The sequence below is a fragment of the Acanthisitta chloris genome, unplaced genomic scaffold (assembly GCF_000695815.1).
Source record: "Acanthisitta chloris isolate BGI_N310 unplaced genomic scaffold, ASM69581v1 scaffold17011, whole genome shotgun sequence".
Classification (NCBI taxonomy): Eukaryota; Metazoa; Chordata; class Aves; order Passeriformes; family Acanthisittidae; genus Acanthisitta; species Acanthisitta chloris.
In genome coordinates, this window is record NW_008654493.1 from 22,003 (window position 1) to 40,185 (window position 18,183).

The following is an 18,183-nucleotide window of genomic DNA, read 5'->3' on the forward strand; positions in this document are numbered from 1 at the left end:
GCCAGGCTGTTTTACATGCCGTTCCCTGCTTCTCTGGAGCTGAGACATGGAATCACTCATCGGTTGCGTCACGGCATGCCGCTGCCGAAGCCCCCATGGTGCGAACGTTGGCAAGGGGAAGTGGACAAATCCTGCCATTAATATTTAAACCCAGCACAAATCCTGTTGTTTGCTCTTAAATGTTTATCCAGCTCCCCAGCGTAATTGGGCAGCCCGTTATCTGCCGAGCTGTGTTGCACGTGTGGGAATCTGCTATTACAGCCCTCTCTCTGAATCTTTTATAGGACAGCAAAATGCATTTACAAGCAAATTTGGGTTTTATTTGGAGGCGCGGGAGGCGCGTTACTAATTTGGCTGCGGCCCGAACCCCAACGTGCGAAGTGCTCAATGTGTTGTGTGGGAGGAGGTGGTTTTATTTAGCTGCACGCTCCTTTCCTTGCTGCTTGGGCTTTCCGTTGCTAGCGCTACGTGTGAGCAGTGAGCAGCGAGGGTAGCCCTGGGAACCCCAAAAAAATGCAGCCACTTTTGCATCTTGCAAACTCTTCCACCTTAATCTGTCACAGCAGCCACAGTGAGGGACCAAGGATGAACTGAGGGTGGGATGGGTGACCCCAGGCATCCATGCCCTCTTGGTCCCCTGTGGATGCAGCCAGGTGATCCTATAGAGGCAGTCAGGCTGCTCTGGGTAGCTGCAGCTAGGAGTGGCAGGCAGGATGGTGGGCAGGAGGATATTAGGAGTGCAAGCGTCTGGGATACCTAGAGATGGGGCCGGATAAGCACTCATGGTAGACAGATTAGTCATCGGTTCCTGATAGGGGATAATCGCTGGCTTGTCTGCTCTTTATCTGCGAGATAAGGATGTGGCTGGGGGAGGGAAGGAAAAGGCACAGAAAAGCTCAAAGGGCCAGGATGGACTGTCCCTGTCCCTGGCGTGGTGGTCCCTTGTGGCTCGTGGCAGGGGAGGGGGGCCTGTCCCTGGCGTGGTGGTCCCTTGTGGCTCGTGGCAGGGAAGTGGGATCAGGGCATGTGTGGGGCTGTAGGCTAAAGCCGTTGTGCTCGTCCGTGAGCTGCGACTTCCTTTCTGCTGCTTCAGCTCCTGTCCCAGTTACATGGTCGTGTCGACTGTAAATTATTCTGCAGAGGGAGCAGCAGCATCCTGTCCCTTCAGCACACCTAGAGCTTGCTGGAACTTCTCTCAGGCAGCAACTTTTAGCAGAAAACTGTATCTTACTGGGTCAGGAGTGTTCTCAGCCTTTGCTGGAGGGGCAGAACCCCTCAGGTTGATGTTATCTTGCTTACAAGCCAGGAAGAGACAGTTGCCTTGCTGCACAGACATGCTGGAGCACAATTTTCATGAATTGCATTTGAGCTCCTTGTTCAGCAATGTGCAGGGCTGGCATCCCAAGCTGTCTCCGTAGGAAAGCAATGTCTGCTCTTCAACCATATCCCAGTCCAGTGGGGAAGATTTCATCAAGATTTAATTGGGAATGATCCAGCTACAGCATCCCTTGGCTCTTCATGCAGCACCTCGCTCTTCCTGCACTGATCCTCTTCCTCACTTGAGAGGGAGATGAGGTGGGAGAAACAGACCAAAGTGGAGTGGAGCATCCTCCAGCTGTGCTGGTCCCTCCTTGGCACTGGTTTTTCCTGAGGAGTTTCTGCAGACCAGGACTCAAAAGCAGGGAGCTGAAAAGCTGAGTTTCTGTTCCCTTTGGTGCTCCTGGCTGCTCACTGGAGTTGCGCTGCTGCCTGCCCTGCGAGCCCTGGAACCCAGCGCTGCTAGGTAGCATAATGCCTGGCGGGAAAAGTAGGACTTGAAAGAGATGAGGGGAATTTGGTTCAAGTTGTTGTTTAAAGCACTTGTGGGATTGCTTTCTCTTTTTTGTTCTCCAGAAGATGAAATGCAGCCTGTGAATGCATGTGTGTGCCTGCCAAAGGCCCTGCTCTGGTCACACTTTGCTCTTTGAAGGATTATTGATCCTTTGTTCTTTCCCAGGGAGGGTCTCTCCCAGGCAGGTACACTGATGCACAGGGACTTGTCCCCTGTCCTAAAGCAAACAAGGGGCAAGACCAGGTGTTTGACCCAGGGCTCTGGAGCCTACATGCAGTGCTACCTTTGTTAGACTGTTCCAAATATGGGGAAGGGCTTGCAGGAATTGGAGCTTTACTGATGCTTAAACAAAGCAGTGATGTGGAGCAGGAGGATGAGCACCCTGGGCAATCCCTGGAGCTGTGGAGCGCTCCGGGCACTCCAGCTGCTCTGCGTACACCCCCAGGGCTTTGGAGGAAGGCAGGTCCCTGCTCTTCTTCAGCCTTACTTCATGTGGAGTGCAGAGGGAGAGGGGCCAGGCCCTGTGGTCAGGATCCCTCCTGATGACTGCTGACACCATATTAGGAGAGCATGGTGCTGCTCACTGCCTGAGAATCAGGTTGATTTTCCCTCACCTGAACTGATGAAATAAAGGTAGGGCCCTATAAAATTGAGGTAGGTCCATTCCCTGCTGGTGGGACTGCTGACCCTGCTGCTGTAATCATAGTTGTCTCTTTTCTCCTTCCTCCCTGTCCTTTCAGGTGCTCCTGATCCCACTGCTGGGGCCAGCATCGATGATGAGAACTGCTGGCACTTGGATGAGGAGCAGGTCCGAGAGCAGGTGAAGCTGTTCCTATCTCAGGGAGGGTACTATGGCTCGGGAAAGCAGCTCAACTCCATGTTTGCCAAGGTGAGGAGCCGGCTGCTGTCTCCCATCTCCACTCAGTGTCACGTAGCTGGCAACTAACTGGCTGCCCTGGCAGGGTGCCCATCACAGCTGGGAATCTCCGCTCCAGTGCCTTCTCACTCTTCTGCGGAGCAGGCAGTTGAAATCCAGGCTCTGGGTCAGGCCTGGGTTGTCTCACCTGCTGTCCTGACAGGTCCCCTCCTCCTATGCAATGGGCTTACCATGATCCCTGTGCAAGGGAGTGCATTCCCTCATCTCCCCTTCAGCATGGTGTGGAAAATGCCAACCCTGCAGAGCCTACCAAGACCATGGAAAGGTGTCCGCAGCCTATGGGCTCTTCTCTTTCTTTGCAGAAGGGCCTTGTTTTCCTGTTCTTATTCACTTCCTCTTCACAGCCTGTCTGTGCCTGCTACTCAGCTGGACTCCAACCAGCCTCGTCACAGCCATTGCATGAAGGTCATGATGTATAACTGAAAGAATATGCAAACACATACACATAGATATATAATATGTATGTATTTACAGTCTAGACCCTCAGAGTGAGGGAGACGTGTGTGAGGGTTGCCAGCCAGGTGAATGTGTCTGAAACACCTCTGAGGGACTATGATTTATCTCACCAAAGACCTTCTCGCTGTCCTTTCCAGGTCCGGGAGATGCTACGCATGAGGGACTCCAATGGAGCCAGGATGCTGACATTGATTACGGAGCAGTTCATGGCTGATCCTCGACTCTCCCTCTGGAGGCAGCAGGGGACGGGCATAACAGAGAAGTGCCGGCAGCTCTGGGATGAACTGGGTAAGGGTCACTGCCTTGCAGAGAGCATCAGGGTTGGCTGGGCTGCCAGGCCAATAGACGTCGTTCCAGAGGCCCTTTGAGGCTCTTGTTTGGCAGCAGAGACCCTGAGAGATGCCAGGACCTTACTCTATCCCATGCTGGAGAAATCCTGGTGGGATAGCTAGATCAGAACCAAACCACACAGTTCAACACCTCAAACCAGCCCCTCTCCTGGAAAGGTGTAAAGAATAATGGATATGCAGCATGTGGCCGGTCCCATTCTTGCAGCAGGCTGGTGTTTGGTGTGCTGCCCCAAAGCCTTTGTGAGGGAGGACACAGGGGGCTGGTGAGCCCCAGGGGCTGGATGTAGCCTGGGCATGAAAGTGTTGTTCCTGGAGGAACTGTGTTCCAGGGGAGGAAAAGCAGGTTCTTTAGTCTCATCACATCTAACAGATTTCTGCCTGTTGTAGAGCAAATTTCCAGGATGAGGTGGGCAGGATGGCCAGCACAGAGCCTGACTGAAAGGAAATGCAGTTCTGGGTAATTCTAGCTAAGCATCTTAGACACTGGCTCAGCTGGCTGACACCGTAATATCATTAGAATAAAACATTTAGATGATGTGGGCCTGGGGAGGGTGGTTGTTTACTGAAGTTAACCCAGCAGTTCTGGGCTCTCTTAGACATCTTGGGTGAATAGCTTGACTTGCGCCATAGTTTTACGAGTGAGTTTGAGCTTCTCTACAGCCTGCTGTAGGAGATGCTGTGCAAGGGCAAGAGCTGATGGGCTGGCACCAAAGGGATGTTGTAGAGCTGGGAGAAGGATTAGGATGGTCCAGGATCTGGAGCATCTGAAACTGCAGCTGGGAATCACTGACCCTCCTACGAATGCCCAACAAATGCAGACATCGCCACGAGGTCAGGAACCCTGGCCAAACTCAACAGACAGGGGCTGGGCAGGGGTGGGATGTCTTGCTTCTGTATGAAGTTCCCTGGATGGAAATAACCACACCAGCTCTGGAGAGCTCATTTGTGCTTGCTTGCCAAGAAGATATATCCAGGATTTTGAGATGCTGCAGCTAGACAGTTGGATATGCAAGGATCCTGGAGAGGTGGCCAAGTCCATCAAGCCAGAATTTCTGCATGGAAGAAAGCAAACACATAGGTGAAACATGAATGGATGGGTGTGGGCAGGCCTGGATGCAGGAAGAAATTTGCCCAAGATTACAGATTATTTGGCCAGATTTCCAACCTGCTTCCCAAGCCCAAAGCCCTCCTTCCCTTCCTGCACAGACAAGAGGGGAGTGGTTGGGTTTCAGTCCTGGCTTAACTGTACATGGACCAGGCTGATGTGTGCAGTTTTGTTTGGCAAAGTGGGAGGAGGTGATAGCACATCCCTGTCAGCAGATGGCAAGGTGGCTGGGGAATGTCAGGGCCCTACCAGGACTGGATCACCGTGACAGCAGGGGAAGCATGGTGCCAGCCAACACGCGTCAGAGCAAGCAGCTCGCCTGGTGTAGGCATGTCACATGGGAGGGAGTGCCCAGAGAGATCATGGAGTCTCCCTCACTGGAGGTATTCAAGAACTATCTGGATGCAATCCTAGGACAACCTGCTTGAGCAGGGAGGTTGTACCAGATCACCCACCATGGTCCCTTCCAACCTGACTGATTCTCTGATTCTGAGGGTCTGGGCATCTCCATGTTGAAGAGAAGCCCCTGTAGCGGACACAGTAATGTTTGAAGACTCAGCTCCAGGAAAGGATGGGCATGGACTGCACTCAAGCAGGGATTATTCCCCTCATTTTACAGAAGCCTTTGGGATTTGGCCTTGGGCAGCATTTGCTGTAGGAACAGAACATCTCTCTGAAGAAAGGGTGGAAGCACAGAGGGACCAGAGATGCCATGAATTGGAGGTATTCACCAGTAACAAACATCAGCAATGCACAGAGGTGTCCCAAACCATCCCTGGGTAGATAACAGTAGCCAGGGCATGTGGGTGGTGAAGGCACCTTGTCTGCAGTGGGCTGCAGATGCCAAAGCTGCCAGTGTTGCTGTTGCTGCCGTAAAGAGGGATGAGGGGCCTGTTGCCAGCTGTCGTGGAAAGCCCCGACACAGACCGCAGTCCTCTGCCACGTGGAAGCGAAAAATGGGCCTCTTGGAAATTATTTTGGGCACGTGCTTAATAATTAATCATCGATTTTAGCAAAGACTGCATCACAGACTTGCGTGGGATTGGAAGAAGATCAGCCTTAAAGAAGATTGTGGATTTATGCTGGGGAAAATGTAAAGGATTTTGCAGGATTTCAGAGTTGTAAAAAAAAAATTAAAATAAAAACGGGATCGTTCACTTGTGCTGCCAACTGAACGTCTATTGCCCCGTCTGCTGGGGAGCCGAAGGAAGGACCTGCTGGATGGAGAGCTCTGTGGCGTGGGAGTATTTGCCCTGGCGCATTAGTACTTACGATTAAAGCCTAATTACAAAAAATAGACGAAAAACCAGCTGAAGTGCAGCCTGACCTTAATCTGCCTGGAGACGGGTTTATTTATCTCAGCCACTTGTTTACAGTGGGGAATTTCAGCAGATTAAGCTGGGGAGCGACCCTGTGGGAAACGGGAGAATTTCTTTGATGGTTTGGAAACTTGGGCGCGGGATTGGAGTGCCTGTCCTCTCCGGGGCCGGCAGCCAGGACTGCTGGGCTGGGAAGGCTCTGACCCCCCCGTCCCTGCACCCAGCCCCGTCATCAAAAAGCATTTTTGTTTAGAGGCTTAGCTTAATCGTGATCTGCCACTTTGTTCCCCGCTTAACCTCCTGCTATCAGAAAGTTCAGATGAAGGTTTCTGCAGCATGTGAACAGACACAGAGTCTGACCCGGTGTGGCGTTTCGGCTCAGGGCAGGAGTCACTTGTGCAGTCAGCTGATGTCACTTGACTATAGGGCTCAGAAAACGCCTCTATTCAATATTCCAGATAACTATCGTGGCCAAGATAGATGCAAATCCCTCTTCCCTGCTTGTTGCCACCTCCTCACCACATCTTCCCTTCTGCAGGAGAACCCAGGGGCATAACATTTTGGCAGGCAAAGGATGCCTCGAAGGGCTCCCAAAAATAGGCTGCAAAGTTATGAGGCTTCCGAGGATCACATATTAGCTGAGCTGTGGGAGCCAAAAATCCAGCGGGTGCATCCCATTCCTGGGGGCGGTGGAGCCAGAGCACCAAACCTTGTTACCACCTGTCAGCCAAGCTCAGTGCACCATCAGAGGCAGGAGCTGAAATCGCCGGAGGCTGCTTTTCACACAAACAGCCCCAGAGTGGGCGAAAAAGGACAATGACAACAGGCAGCAGTGCTGGTGGGAAGGAGATGCCCAACACAAGGAACCAAGTGCAGGATTTATCTCCTGGCCCCCCGAGGAGGTGGGGAGTTCAAAGTCCTTGCAGTGGCAGTGGGCAGGCACCTACTGCTCAGCTGAGGGACAGCATCCAGAGCCTTAGGGCAGACTCATTTTCCGGACCTGAGACTGATTTTTTTCAAAATGCAGCTCCCATGGAGCCGTCAGGAGCCTGGGAGTGAATGACAGGGACCTACTCTGGGAAAGATGTGCCCCTAAAGCCCCTAAGGAGGTAGCTCTTCTTTTACAGATTAATTAATTGCAGATGTTGCATCTCAGAAGTCTTAATTCTCCCTGTTCATCAGAAAGGAGTGGGGTTTTGGTGGGGTTTCCTGGGAGCAGCGAAGCTGAAATGGAGATGGAGCTGGACGGGGCAAGAGCTTCGGACATTTGCTGATCCTCAGTGCCTGTGATGGCTTTTCCCATGCCCATTCCTGGATGTGATGCTGCTGCCAGCATCTGCGTTGTGATGCGGTGATGTCTCTTCTGCCAAGCCAAGCCACTGTGAGGAGCCAGACATGCACAGCCTCTGTGCCTTACTGATGTTTTGAACCAGACATATCCAGAAGTCCCAACGGGCAAAGGATGGGTCTGGGGAACTGCATCCCCAAAGCACCACCAGAGCTCAGCTGTAACGCAGAGGAGTGAAGAGACACCAGAATGGAGCGAGGGCCAAGACAGCACTGCTCAGCCTGTTTTTGCCTCGTGTTTCCTGGCAAAGGGATTGGCTGCTCTGGCTGTGTCAGAGCCGCAGCCTTGCTCAGGGCGGTTTGGCTCAGTGGCACAGCTCTGCAGCTGGGGAGCTGCCGCACAAAAGACAGCTAGCAAGGGAGCTGGTTTGGGCTTGTGGAGGAATCCCCTTGTTGCACAGTGGAGGTGTGTTGGGTGATATTGTCCTGCCACTGGCTGTCAGTTTGGGATGTGAACTTTGGCTCTGGGAGTGGTGGGAGATGGGGGAGAGCAGTAGGCTGGGCAGAGAGAAGGAAAGTGCTCCAAGTCTCTGCTGGGCCTATGGAGGAGAGACAGGGAGGGTGTTTCTGCAGGAGGCTGAACCATCCCACGTGTGTGACAGGATCTGACATGGGCAGAGAGAGGAGTAGCAGGGGCTGTTCAGCCTGAGGGGATCCCCAAGGACACCACGCACTGTGTGTGCCAGCCCACAGCTGCCCCATCCTGCAGGGCAGGCACAAAGTAGGGACATACTGCATCCTAGCAGCCTTGCAGGGAAATTTGAGCATAAATGTAATTAGCTAAAGGGGAATTCACACTTTTGCACTTATTTGGGTTGCTGTAGGCCTTTTCAGAGCAGTGGGTGACCCAGGAGAGTCAGCAAGGCTCTGTTAGCAGCACCAGCATCAGCCCTGTTTTATGGAAAGATGAGTTGGATCTTAGAAAACAGACGTCCTTGGGCCTGGTTTTGCCTCTCACACAGCAGACAGCATCATCAGGATTGTGAGGTCCCATGGCTGACCTAGAAGGTGTCAGCATGGGTATCCTATTGGTGGGCATCTCTGCTTGCAAGACCCAAAGGGCTCACACCTGGGAGGGCTCTTGCCTGCAAGACATCAAGCCAAGTTCCCGGTTCCTCTACTGGTTCCTCTGCAGGCTGAGGGCTACTGGGGATTAAAAAAGAAAAAGAAGAAAAAAAAAAGAAAGAGAATACACCAAATCTCCTTTTTACATAGTTGAATGCAAATGGCCTGAAGAACAATGGCAGATGAAATAGCATTCAGAGCGGGTTTTAAAGCGCTTGGAACGTGGGTAGGATCAAAATCAGGTTAGTCTTTGGAGATACAGACTCTGCAGCTTGCCAGGGTGTTTTTAAGCATGCTTTGATGTGTAGTTCAAACACTAGATTTGTCCTGGCAGACAGAAGCACTCACAAATTCATACACAGCCGCAATCTCCTTCCCTCCTCCCCACTGTCCCTCATCTCATGAGTTTATAATTTAGCTTCACTATGGAGTTTTACTTTGTCCTGGTTTTGGCTGGGATAGAGTTAATTTCCTTCTTACTTAAAAGCTGTGCAAATCCCCCTCCTGGGTCCATGCATTATGCTGAAATGAGTTTACAAACCTCAGTGAAACCTTGCAGGCTCTCACGATGAGCAGTGAGGGGCAGCTGAAGAGCTTTGCCCTGCGCATACAGGGGTGACATCTCCGGGATTTCTTGGCTTTGTTTAGGGGCGCTGTGGGTGTGTGTGGTATTAAACCCACACTGCAAGCTGGAAGAGAAATCCTGCTGGCTCCGGCAGCTGCGCAAGTGGGGCGAGATGGACGTCTGTCCCCTGGAAGATGGCAATTACGGTAACGAGCTTCCCAACATCACTAACGCGCTTACGCAGAGCTCCGGTCACAGCCAAGGTGAGTCTGGGCAGGGAGTGGAAATCCAGCTGATAGCCACAGAGGTTGGGGCCAGGTCAAAACTCACCCCAAAGCTGAGAGACCTCAGTTCACCTGCTGGTGATGTTTCTGGGAGTCATAGGAATGCAAAACATTTCTCTTTACAGCCTCTGGTTTTATATGCACTTGGAAATGTTTGTCGCTTTGCTACACCTTGGGTGAAGTCACCTGTATTTTGAGTAGCAAATTAGAGACCATTTTAAAGCAGTTTGACTTTGGGGGTGTTGTAGACCCTTACTGTCTGTGCAGGTTTGAGTATGGGGTTATACAGAAAAACCAGTGCTGCTTGTGTTGGAGCAGAGCTGAGCTGGGAAGTCCTGGCTGTAAGGTGAGAATGAGGAGCTGGAGATGATGCAGAGCCCCTTTCCCAGCCCTTGAGCCTCATTTAGGGGCTGTGATTCAGGTGGTAGGAAGTCATTAGCCAAGAATGTTAACGCAGTTCAAGTGCAGAGCACAGACGGAGCAATGTAGTTATGGGGTTGTTCCTTCTCGTTCAAGTATTTTCTCAATCCCCAACAATACAATTGATCTCTTTAAATTTAAGCACTTTTTCTCCTTCGTTTTGCCTGAAGTAGTCATTAATTGAAAGTTACTGCTCGTAACATGCCTCTCTGTCTGCTGCACTGAAATTGCTGTTTGGTGTATTATGTGTGGTCATCAGTGTATGATGGGTGGCCAAAGAGAGGGGGACAGCAGCCATGCCGCAAAGAAAACTTCACTCTTTTGGGTGGGATTAGTCCCTCAGCAACAATTCAGGAGCTTGGCTGTCTTGCCAACCCACCCCAGCCATGGCCAGGACTGCACACCTAGCTGCTTGCTGTGCCCCCCCTGTGCTTATCTTCAGGGAGCAGCTTAATTTAAACCTGGCCTTGCTCCATGTCCTGCACCAGCCTCAGGGCTCCCCCCCCCGCCCGCCCCGGTGTTCCCAGCTCTCCTATGGATTCACTCTGGCATTCGGGGGAGGTTGCTGGGGCTGAACAGGTCACTTGTTTTAGACCTGCAGGGAATTTCCAAAGCACATGCCAGGGGTGTCCCCTTCTCCCTGTGCTCCTGCCTCTCCAGGCAGGGGACTGAAAGCTGCATGGATCCTGAAGGTGTCCCCGGGGTTCATGTTTGTGCGTATGCAAATACTGCTGCAGGTTGTTGCCAGCCTCTTTTATTACTGAAGAAGAACAGCTGATTCCTGAAATCCTTCCTGGTAAAGTGAGCAGGCTTGGTTCTCTATGTACAAACACCTGTTTAATTTCTCTTCACCTCGGGGTGCCTGCAGCATTCTGGCTAATTGCTTGTTGCCATCGTTTCCAGAAAGTGTTTATCCAGACTCCTTGGATCAGCTTTGAGCAGTGCCTTTTGTTTTCCACCCTTGAATGCATTTAACTCGTCCTGTGTTGAGGGTTGCAGGACCTAACATTCAGTTAGCCCTTTGGGGCTTCCTGTTTTGAAGCCCACTGGCTGTGTTTGGCCTTCATGGTCCAGTGTGACTGGAGCAATAGAGGGATTGCTCCAGACAGGCATTTTCCTCATGACAAATCACTTCCCTGATTCATCTGGATGGAGTGAAGTGCTCATCCAGTATTTGGTAGCTTCAGAAACATCCATGAAGTTACAGAACAACTCTAAAGAAGAGCGGAGACATGCACTGCAGGGTAGCAGTCAGGTTCCAGATGGTGCTGTCTCCTCCCTTCCAGTCCTCATGCAGCCCACAGAGGTTGCTGGAAAGTGATGGTTCCCTCCATTGCCAGGAGGCAGATGAGACAGCTTTGTAGTTCCTTTCAAACTTCAGCTGCTGATCTAAGAAGCTGTGGGTCAGCAAGGGGGTGCTGGAGTGGAGGAGGAGGAGAGCGTGTGGTATTTGCGAGGCAGTAATGCTGAGGAAGCCCAGTCCTGTGTGCTGAGCATCACAGGGGAGGGAATGCACTGCCATGTTTCAAGGCATCAGCCTTGTCTATGACACTGGACTGTAGTCAGAAAGCAAACACATGGGTGGGCCAGGGCAGCTATTCTAGCAAGTTACTTAGCAATGCTGTCTAGGGAGACAGTCTCTGTCAGAGATGGGGTGGACAGCAGAGGTATCCAAAGGCAATCTGCCCCAGAACCCCTGTGTCCCTCTTGGAAATGACTGGGGTGGAACTAGGTGGGGCTTTGCTTACATTGTAAAGACAGACCTCTGCTTACCGAGGTTGTGTCTGGGAGGAGGAACAGGCTGCCCCCACCCCACCAAGGCACTGATGGTTTTTCTCTTTGCAGACTCACTGGCCAGGCCCAGACGAACCGTGTTCACCCGGGCGATCGAGGGCTGTGACCTGCACTGGCAGGACAGCCACCTGCAGCGCATCATTAGCAGTGACTTCTATGTGTCCCCTGCCTACCAGCGGGAGGGTGAGAGCCTCCTCTTCAACTCCCAGGGACAGCCACTGTGGCTAGGGGAGCATCCAAACCAGCAGCCCCTTGCATGGCCTGTGTGGGTAGGGTTGCTAGTGGAGAAGAGCCACCTGAGGCTACCCTGGGTCCTTGCAAGCTTCTGCATCCTAGATTGGAATTGATGGCCTGGCCCTTAGCCTGAGGAGTAGGATGAGCAGAATTTGATGCCCTCCCACACGCCAGCCATGGTCCTTAGAGCAATCCCCACAGCTTTACAGTCTGGGTTCCTCTTGGACAGCTTGGACCCAGCTCATCATGTCCTCTTTCATCCTGCTAGTGTTTAACTGTCCCAGGACAAATTTTCACTGTTTCCAGTACAGGGGGACAGGGCACTTAAAGTCCTTTGAAAGTTGTCTGGGGAGCACAGCTGTATCCTCTGGATTTTTTCTTCTCTGCTTTCACCATCTTATCAGTTTTCCCATAAAGGCAATTAGCAGATACTACAAATAAGTCTTGTGTGAGCTTAAGACATACTGGGCTAGGCAAGCCCAGCAGCTTCCAGTGTTGTAGATGTTTAGCCCATGTACCTCAAGCCACACAAGTTCTCTGCTGCAAAGTAATGACCCTGGGCAGATCTGCAGACCCTCAACAGCTACATGTCTGGGATGAAAACAGGTTGAGATGAAGGGCCTGGGGGTACCAGGTATGGCTGTCAGCCCTCAGACTGACCCCAAAATGGGGATGTAAGCCTCCCCACCATGTCCAGGAGTTGGGATGACTGCCCAAGAGGTGAACATATGGACATGGAACAGGTCAAAACCCACCACTGCACTGTTGTCCACTCCAGGAGCCAAGGTCTGCCATCACCCAGCCAAATGGGAAGAGAATATTTAAAGTCATCTAGGTGGTTTCTGGAGCAGCAGGCACTAAATTGCTGTTAATGCCAGGAGATAGGAAGGGCGTGTAAGAAGGCTGCTGGTACACCTTAGCTGGAGCAGGAGAGGATGTTTCTACCTTGGGAAGAGCTTTGGGCATCTGCAGGCAGCAGGTCTTCTCCCCACACAGGCACAGGCAGCAGTGGTGGGTTAGGGCATCCATGGGCTCCATGTCGAAGGGACATGATGGTCACAGCTCATCTGTCCCTAGCCTAATCTGGGTTATGGTGAGCCCTTTGGCACAGCTGGTTGGTGCATGTTATTCTGAGGTATTTGCTGTGATTCTTGGATTTTGCGCTTTTGCTTTCTTGGCATCCCTTCAGGGACTCAGTGCTGGGAGAGGAGTGTGATTTGTCAGCAACTTCCAGTGATGAATTCAGCGAGATGAATATTTTATCCATTTAGCAGATGAATAGATGGAGCAACAAGAAGCTCTTTTACAGTTGTATTTGTTCTGAAACCTCTTCCTCACATATTCCTTGTGGGTGACCTTTGGGACATGGAAACCCTGTTTGTGGAGGTGGTTGTCAGCATTTCCAGAGCTTTCTGAGGTCTTCTAGGAATAGAAATTATCCCTCTACCATAACTTTAGGTCTTCTGTTTGCCTGGGGTTTTTTCTCCCCTTGGTAGGACATTTTGCAAGAAAATGGGATTTTCACTGCTTGTTATGCAGCATGTCATGTTATCTGCTCCTCCTAATTTCTCACTCAGTCATAATCCTCTCCACAGTGGCTTGTGATTTCAGGTGAGCAATAAGCAGCAGGAGCAGATGAATTCCTAAGCAACTGTGAGTCTTGGGAGGGGGTTTCATGCAACTGTTCCTAATAATAAAACACCAGGTAGGAGAGCTGCGGAAGAGATGGGGTGTCCGCAGAGCTCACTCCATGGAGGTGTTAAGGAGGCAGTTCAAAGCATTACCTCAAATCTGCCAGTGACCCCCGTGCAGTGCTGGATGCCCAGCCTCACCCTGTGTGCCATTGCCTGTGCCATGAGAGCAGGGAGAGGTGTTGGACAGGACACCAAGAAGCGTTTGGGTGCACAGCTGAGAAAGAAATCATGATAAGCTGTGTGGATTTTAGAAGTGAGTGGCAGGGTTGTAACAGCCTAGGCTGGAGCTGTCGTATTGCAGCAATGGTGTGTTGGAATGCTCCCATTAGATAAGCTTTGCGGAGGTGGGGATTTAGGTATTGACGTGGCTGCTGTGGGTTGAATGTGGTAGGAGTCCTGTTAGTATTCCTGGTAGGCATCCTGTCCAGGAGCAGAGAGACAGGGATGAATTCAAGACAGGAAGCAGGAGTTTATCTGGAGCGTGTGGAAGATCAGTAGGAGAAAATGCCCCGTCAGTACCATCCTGTAAATATCTGTGCTTGTCTGGCTCAGCCACGCCCCTGTGCTTGTCCTTGCCTTGCAGAACATGTCCCCACAGCCTGTGCTCGGGTGGATGCCCTGCGCTCCCACGGCTATCCCAGAGAAGCTCTCCGACTAACTGTTGCCATAATCAACACCCTGCGACTGCAGCAGCAAAGGCAGCTGGAAATATATAAGCATCAGAAGAAAGGTATGAGTAGAGCTATGGGAGAAGTGTCTCATGAGGTCTGGCTGGGAAAGTCTTCTCCACCTCCAAGAGTTGTGCTGCCCCATTCAGAGTGGCAGAAGTTGAGGGTGGGCAGCACTGCATGGGATTAGTCACATCCTAGAAGGACAAACTGTTTGCTTGAGCCAAGCTGTGTTGGCACACACGTGCTGAGGACAGAGCTGCCCACATGCTGTCTTCAGGCTGCTGGAATTAGGGATGTGCTTGTTCCCACTGTTGCTGTGTCTGGTTGCCTGTAAGGGTTGCGCAGACAAGTGCCGCCTGAATTAAAGAGTAGCTGCCTGTCTGCAGAGCAGCAGTAGCTGGCTGCATGTGCTACCTCCACCTTGCATTCCCTGAGTGAATGTACCAGGAGGCAAGCCCAATGTTCCTCCTTTTGCAATTGCAGTTGGCAGGGAGCCGGAGCTAGTTACTGCAGTGCTGCTGGAGATCGGTGATTCCTGGTCCTTGCTAGCTCAGACAGCTTGAGATCACCAAAAGATGGAGCTTTTAAGGCTCTCTGGAAGGCTCTGTCGTCTCAGGAGAGATTTCGGCTTGTTTCCAAAACATTCAGGCTACCATTGCAAATCGGTTCATAAGCTGCAGGTCTGACTTTATAGACCCCATTTTGGGACTCTGCAGTCCCTCCCATCCTTCTGGAACAGAGAGCAAGTCACTGCATCTTATGTGGTGTTAGGGGCACCTGGTTTTTGTGTGTGCCTGCTCCCTCTGTTGTCTGTGCATAGTGGCTGCTCTGAGCTGCTCCTTGCCCTTGTGAACTACCATGCCAGAGTTGACCCTGAAGGTCCCTGTGTCCCAGGTTGTGGGGTAAGAAAAAGCTTCTGGTCTCAGAAATCCCTCCGGATGCAGAACTTGTCTTTAAATTCCTTACTTTAGCCATCTTTCTGGTCTGTTTTTCTTTTTGCAGAGCTGCTGCAGCGAGGAGCAACAACCATCACCAACCTGGAGGGCTGGGTAGGCCACCCTCTGAACCCCATCGGCTGCCTCTTTCTCACCCTGACCGAAGCTTGTAGACTAGAAGAGGAAAATTGCCTTGAAATTTCAGGTACCAAACGCTACTCCTGGCTCCCTTCCCGGTAGCTGTGGCTGAGCTGGGTGTAGGTCTGGGGCTCTGGACGCTTGGGCTTTGAGTCTCCACTCTCTGCCTTGGCAGGAGCAGCCAGGGCAAGCTGCAGTGCAGAGAAGGAAGGTAGTGATCCGGAATGTTCCCAGTCCTGGGGTTTGCAGTCAGAGCACAGCAGGAGAGTGGCTCAGCAGAGCTGGCATGAGGCATACTGGCCCATGGGAAGGCTTTGGTGTCAGCTGTGCACCCTGTTGCACGTCTTGGGTCTTCTGCATCTCCTAGTAAGAGCAGCAGGGAGGGTGAAGCCCACATCTCCCTCAGGCAGCTTTTATCCCTCACCTCTGTGTGACTGAAGGCAGAGAGGAAGGGGAGGGTGGGTCTTGCTTCTGAAGTTGAGAGGTTTTTCTTTGCTGTGGTTCTGCTACCTAGGAAAACCCTTCTAATTCCACTGCATCTCCTCTCCCTTCTTTCAGACGCTGGGGACTCCAAACCCCCAGTGTATCAACACGTGCCCGTCACGACTGGCAGCCAAGACAGTGGCGAGTCTTACCTGTCCCTGGCCTTAGAGGTGGCCTTGATGGGGATGGGTCAGCAGAGAGTGATGCCTGAAGGTCTCTACGCCCAGGACAAGGTCTGCCGTAATGAGGAGCAGATCATTGCTCGGCTGCAGGACCTGGAGCTGGATCCAGTGCTGGTGCAGACCCTGCGGAAGCAGTGCATTTTGCTGCTGGAAGGTGGGGGCTAGGTTCAGCTAGCTGACCTGTGTGTCATTGCTGAGTGTGGGTAACACCTCTGGGGTGCCCTTTCTACCTGGCTGACCCCATCCCAACTTCCTCTTCTGTGGGTGTGGTGCAGAACCTGTAGGATGGCTGCTCTGCCCCATTGCCTGGCAAAGCAAGGGTTTGCTGGCATCCCTGGAGCAAGACCGACTCAGAGGTGGTATGGAGAAGGGTGCTAAGCATGTGGCCTCAGTTTCTGAAGCACTTTGACCTGAAAGGTTTCGTTTAGAAAAGAGCAGCCCTGGATCCAACTTGAGTAACGCACCAGGGAGATGAACGTCCAAGCTTTGGGGTGTTATAAACTCCAGCCACAGATCCCGCTGAGCTAATTATGGCTGATGGGCTCTGCTTTCGCCTAGGTGGTCCCTTCAGCGGCTTGGGAGAAGTCATCCATCGTGAGAGTGTCCCCATGCACACCTTTGCCAAATACCTGTTCTCTGCCCTGCTGCCCCATGATGCAGACCTGGCATACAAGCTGGCTTTGCGGGCCATGAGGTTGGTGCATGTTTAATTCTGTCTCTGCCCCCTCTTTCTGCCTCTCTCCTATGCTCAGTGGGAAGCTAGGATGCTTTGCAACTTTAGAGCAGGGATAGGAGTGGAGACAGGCTTAGAGCTTGCCATCCTTGGGATCTTGTGCAGTGAGTATGGCCACCTGGGCACAGCAGCAGTGCAAAGAGGTTCCTGCTTTCTGTTTGAGTGATTCCTAGTTTGCAAGTACCATCCATATGGATTTGCATGGGTCCAATAATGTGTGCTGGTCCAGCCCTCCACCCAGCCCCTTGCTCCAGGCTGGACCACCACCTGCCTGTCCGGGTGACAGGCATCCTCTGCCGGAGCAGGTCCCAGGCACGCACAGAGCTGTCATCTGCCTTCTGTCTGCCAGGCCTTGGGCACCCTGCAGCCTTCCCTGCCTGCAGGAAGGGCTGTTATGCTGGCACAGATGGGATGATGATTTGCCCTGGGCTCCAGGATGTCACAGAGCCAGGTGGAGAGCACAGTTGCACTCTGTTCTCCATTAAGGCCCATCTCTGTCTCTGGGACTGGGGACACAGCTGATGCTGAGAGCTGCCCCATCTCCTGCCCCAGTGCATGACACACTTCATACATCAGCCTGTGTACTGCACTTTTTTGACAGGGACTGGATGGGTCTTGAAAAGGCTGAAATTTCCCAAACAAGTCAATGCTTGAAGGACTGTCAACCCCAGAGCATCCCAGTCTATTCTCCCTCTAACACCGGTAAAAGTCCTGGCCCAGAGCATCATCTTTATTGCAGCATTTCCTCAGTGAAATGGGCCATCTCTCCCCAACACTGGGGGAAATTTTGAAATCCCCCTGTCCTGGGATGAGCTGCTCAGGAGGACACCAGGCCTAATGAGAAGCCAAAGGCCTCTGGTATGTGGGGGCACCATGCACTGCCAGACCCAAGACCTCCAGCCACTGAGCAGGACCAAGTGCCCTGGGGGTGCATATTGCTCCATCGCCATCTGTTAGTGTCCATCCCCTACTCCCAGCTGGGACTCCCTGTGTTGGGCTGTGTCTCACCTGGGCTGGAAACGTTTGGCTTCTGCTGCCCATGGGTACTTCAAGTCTGCAAGTGAGGAGAGCAGAGACAGTTGGATGCTCTCCATGTCCAGGGGGACACTTTTCCTCCTGCAGTTGGCCATTAAGTTAGTGACATCAGCACCGACTCAGGGGTTTAAGAGCCAACATGGATTTGTCACCGTGGGTGGAAATGTGAGACTCCTGCTCCCCTTCCTTGGGCTTGCTTCTCCCCTGGGTTTTCCAGGCTTTTGGATATCCCCACAAAAGCAGGTAACCTAACCTGGCTGCGGAGGCCCTGGGGAAATGTACTGCTGCTTCTGATCATAATGGAGTGTTTTAAGAAGAACCAGATGATACAGCCAGGAGTTCTGCCGGGTGCTCCTACATGAAAGGAGTAGGAAGGGAGGAGGGATTTTACCTTTTTTTTTTTTTCCCTTTTTTTTTTCCTGAGGTCTGTGCTTTTCCTTACAAGTTTATAAATCACTTCACGGATCATTCTCCTCCTTTCAAGTCGATCTGAGATTGATCCCTGTGCCCATGTGTTGAGCATGCAGCCTCAGGAGCCCCACATGTGCACAGCAGCAGGATGCATTCAAAGGCATTGCTGCAGGCAGCTGCCTGCAGGCAGGCCC

The 18,183-nt window shown here is 52.1% G+C and overlaps 1 protein-coding gene across 1 annotated transcript in view; it reads left to right on the forward strand.

The window, feature by feature from the left end:
* The window catches only part of LOC103810637 (zinc finger SWIM domain-containing protein 5-like), a gene marked incomplete at its 5' end in the record, with an annotated part of 28,715 nt that overhangs the window by 6,215 nt on the left and 4,317 nt on the right, over window positions 1–18,183 (forward strand). Inside the window, 8 exon segments of the mRNA XM_009083550.1 lie at window positions 2,572–2,720; window positions 3,362–3,512; window positions 9,059–9,238; window positions 11,525–11,699; window positions 13,983–14,131; window positions 15,075–15,212; window positions 15,704–15,964; window positions 16,369–16,504. Coding sequence (XP_009081798.1) covers window positions 2,572–2,720; window positions 3,362–3,512; window positions 9,059–9,238; window positions 11,525–11,699; window positions 13,983–14,131; window positions 15,075–15,212; window positions 15,704–15,964; window positions 16,369–16,504 — 1,339 coding nt within the window.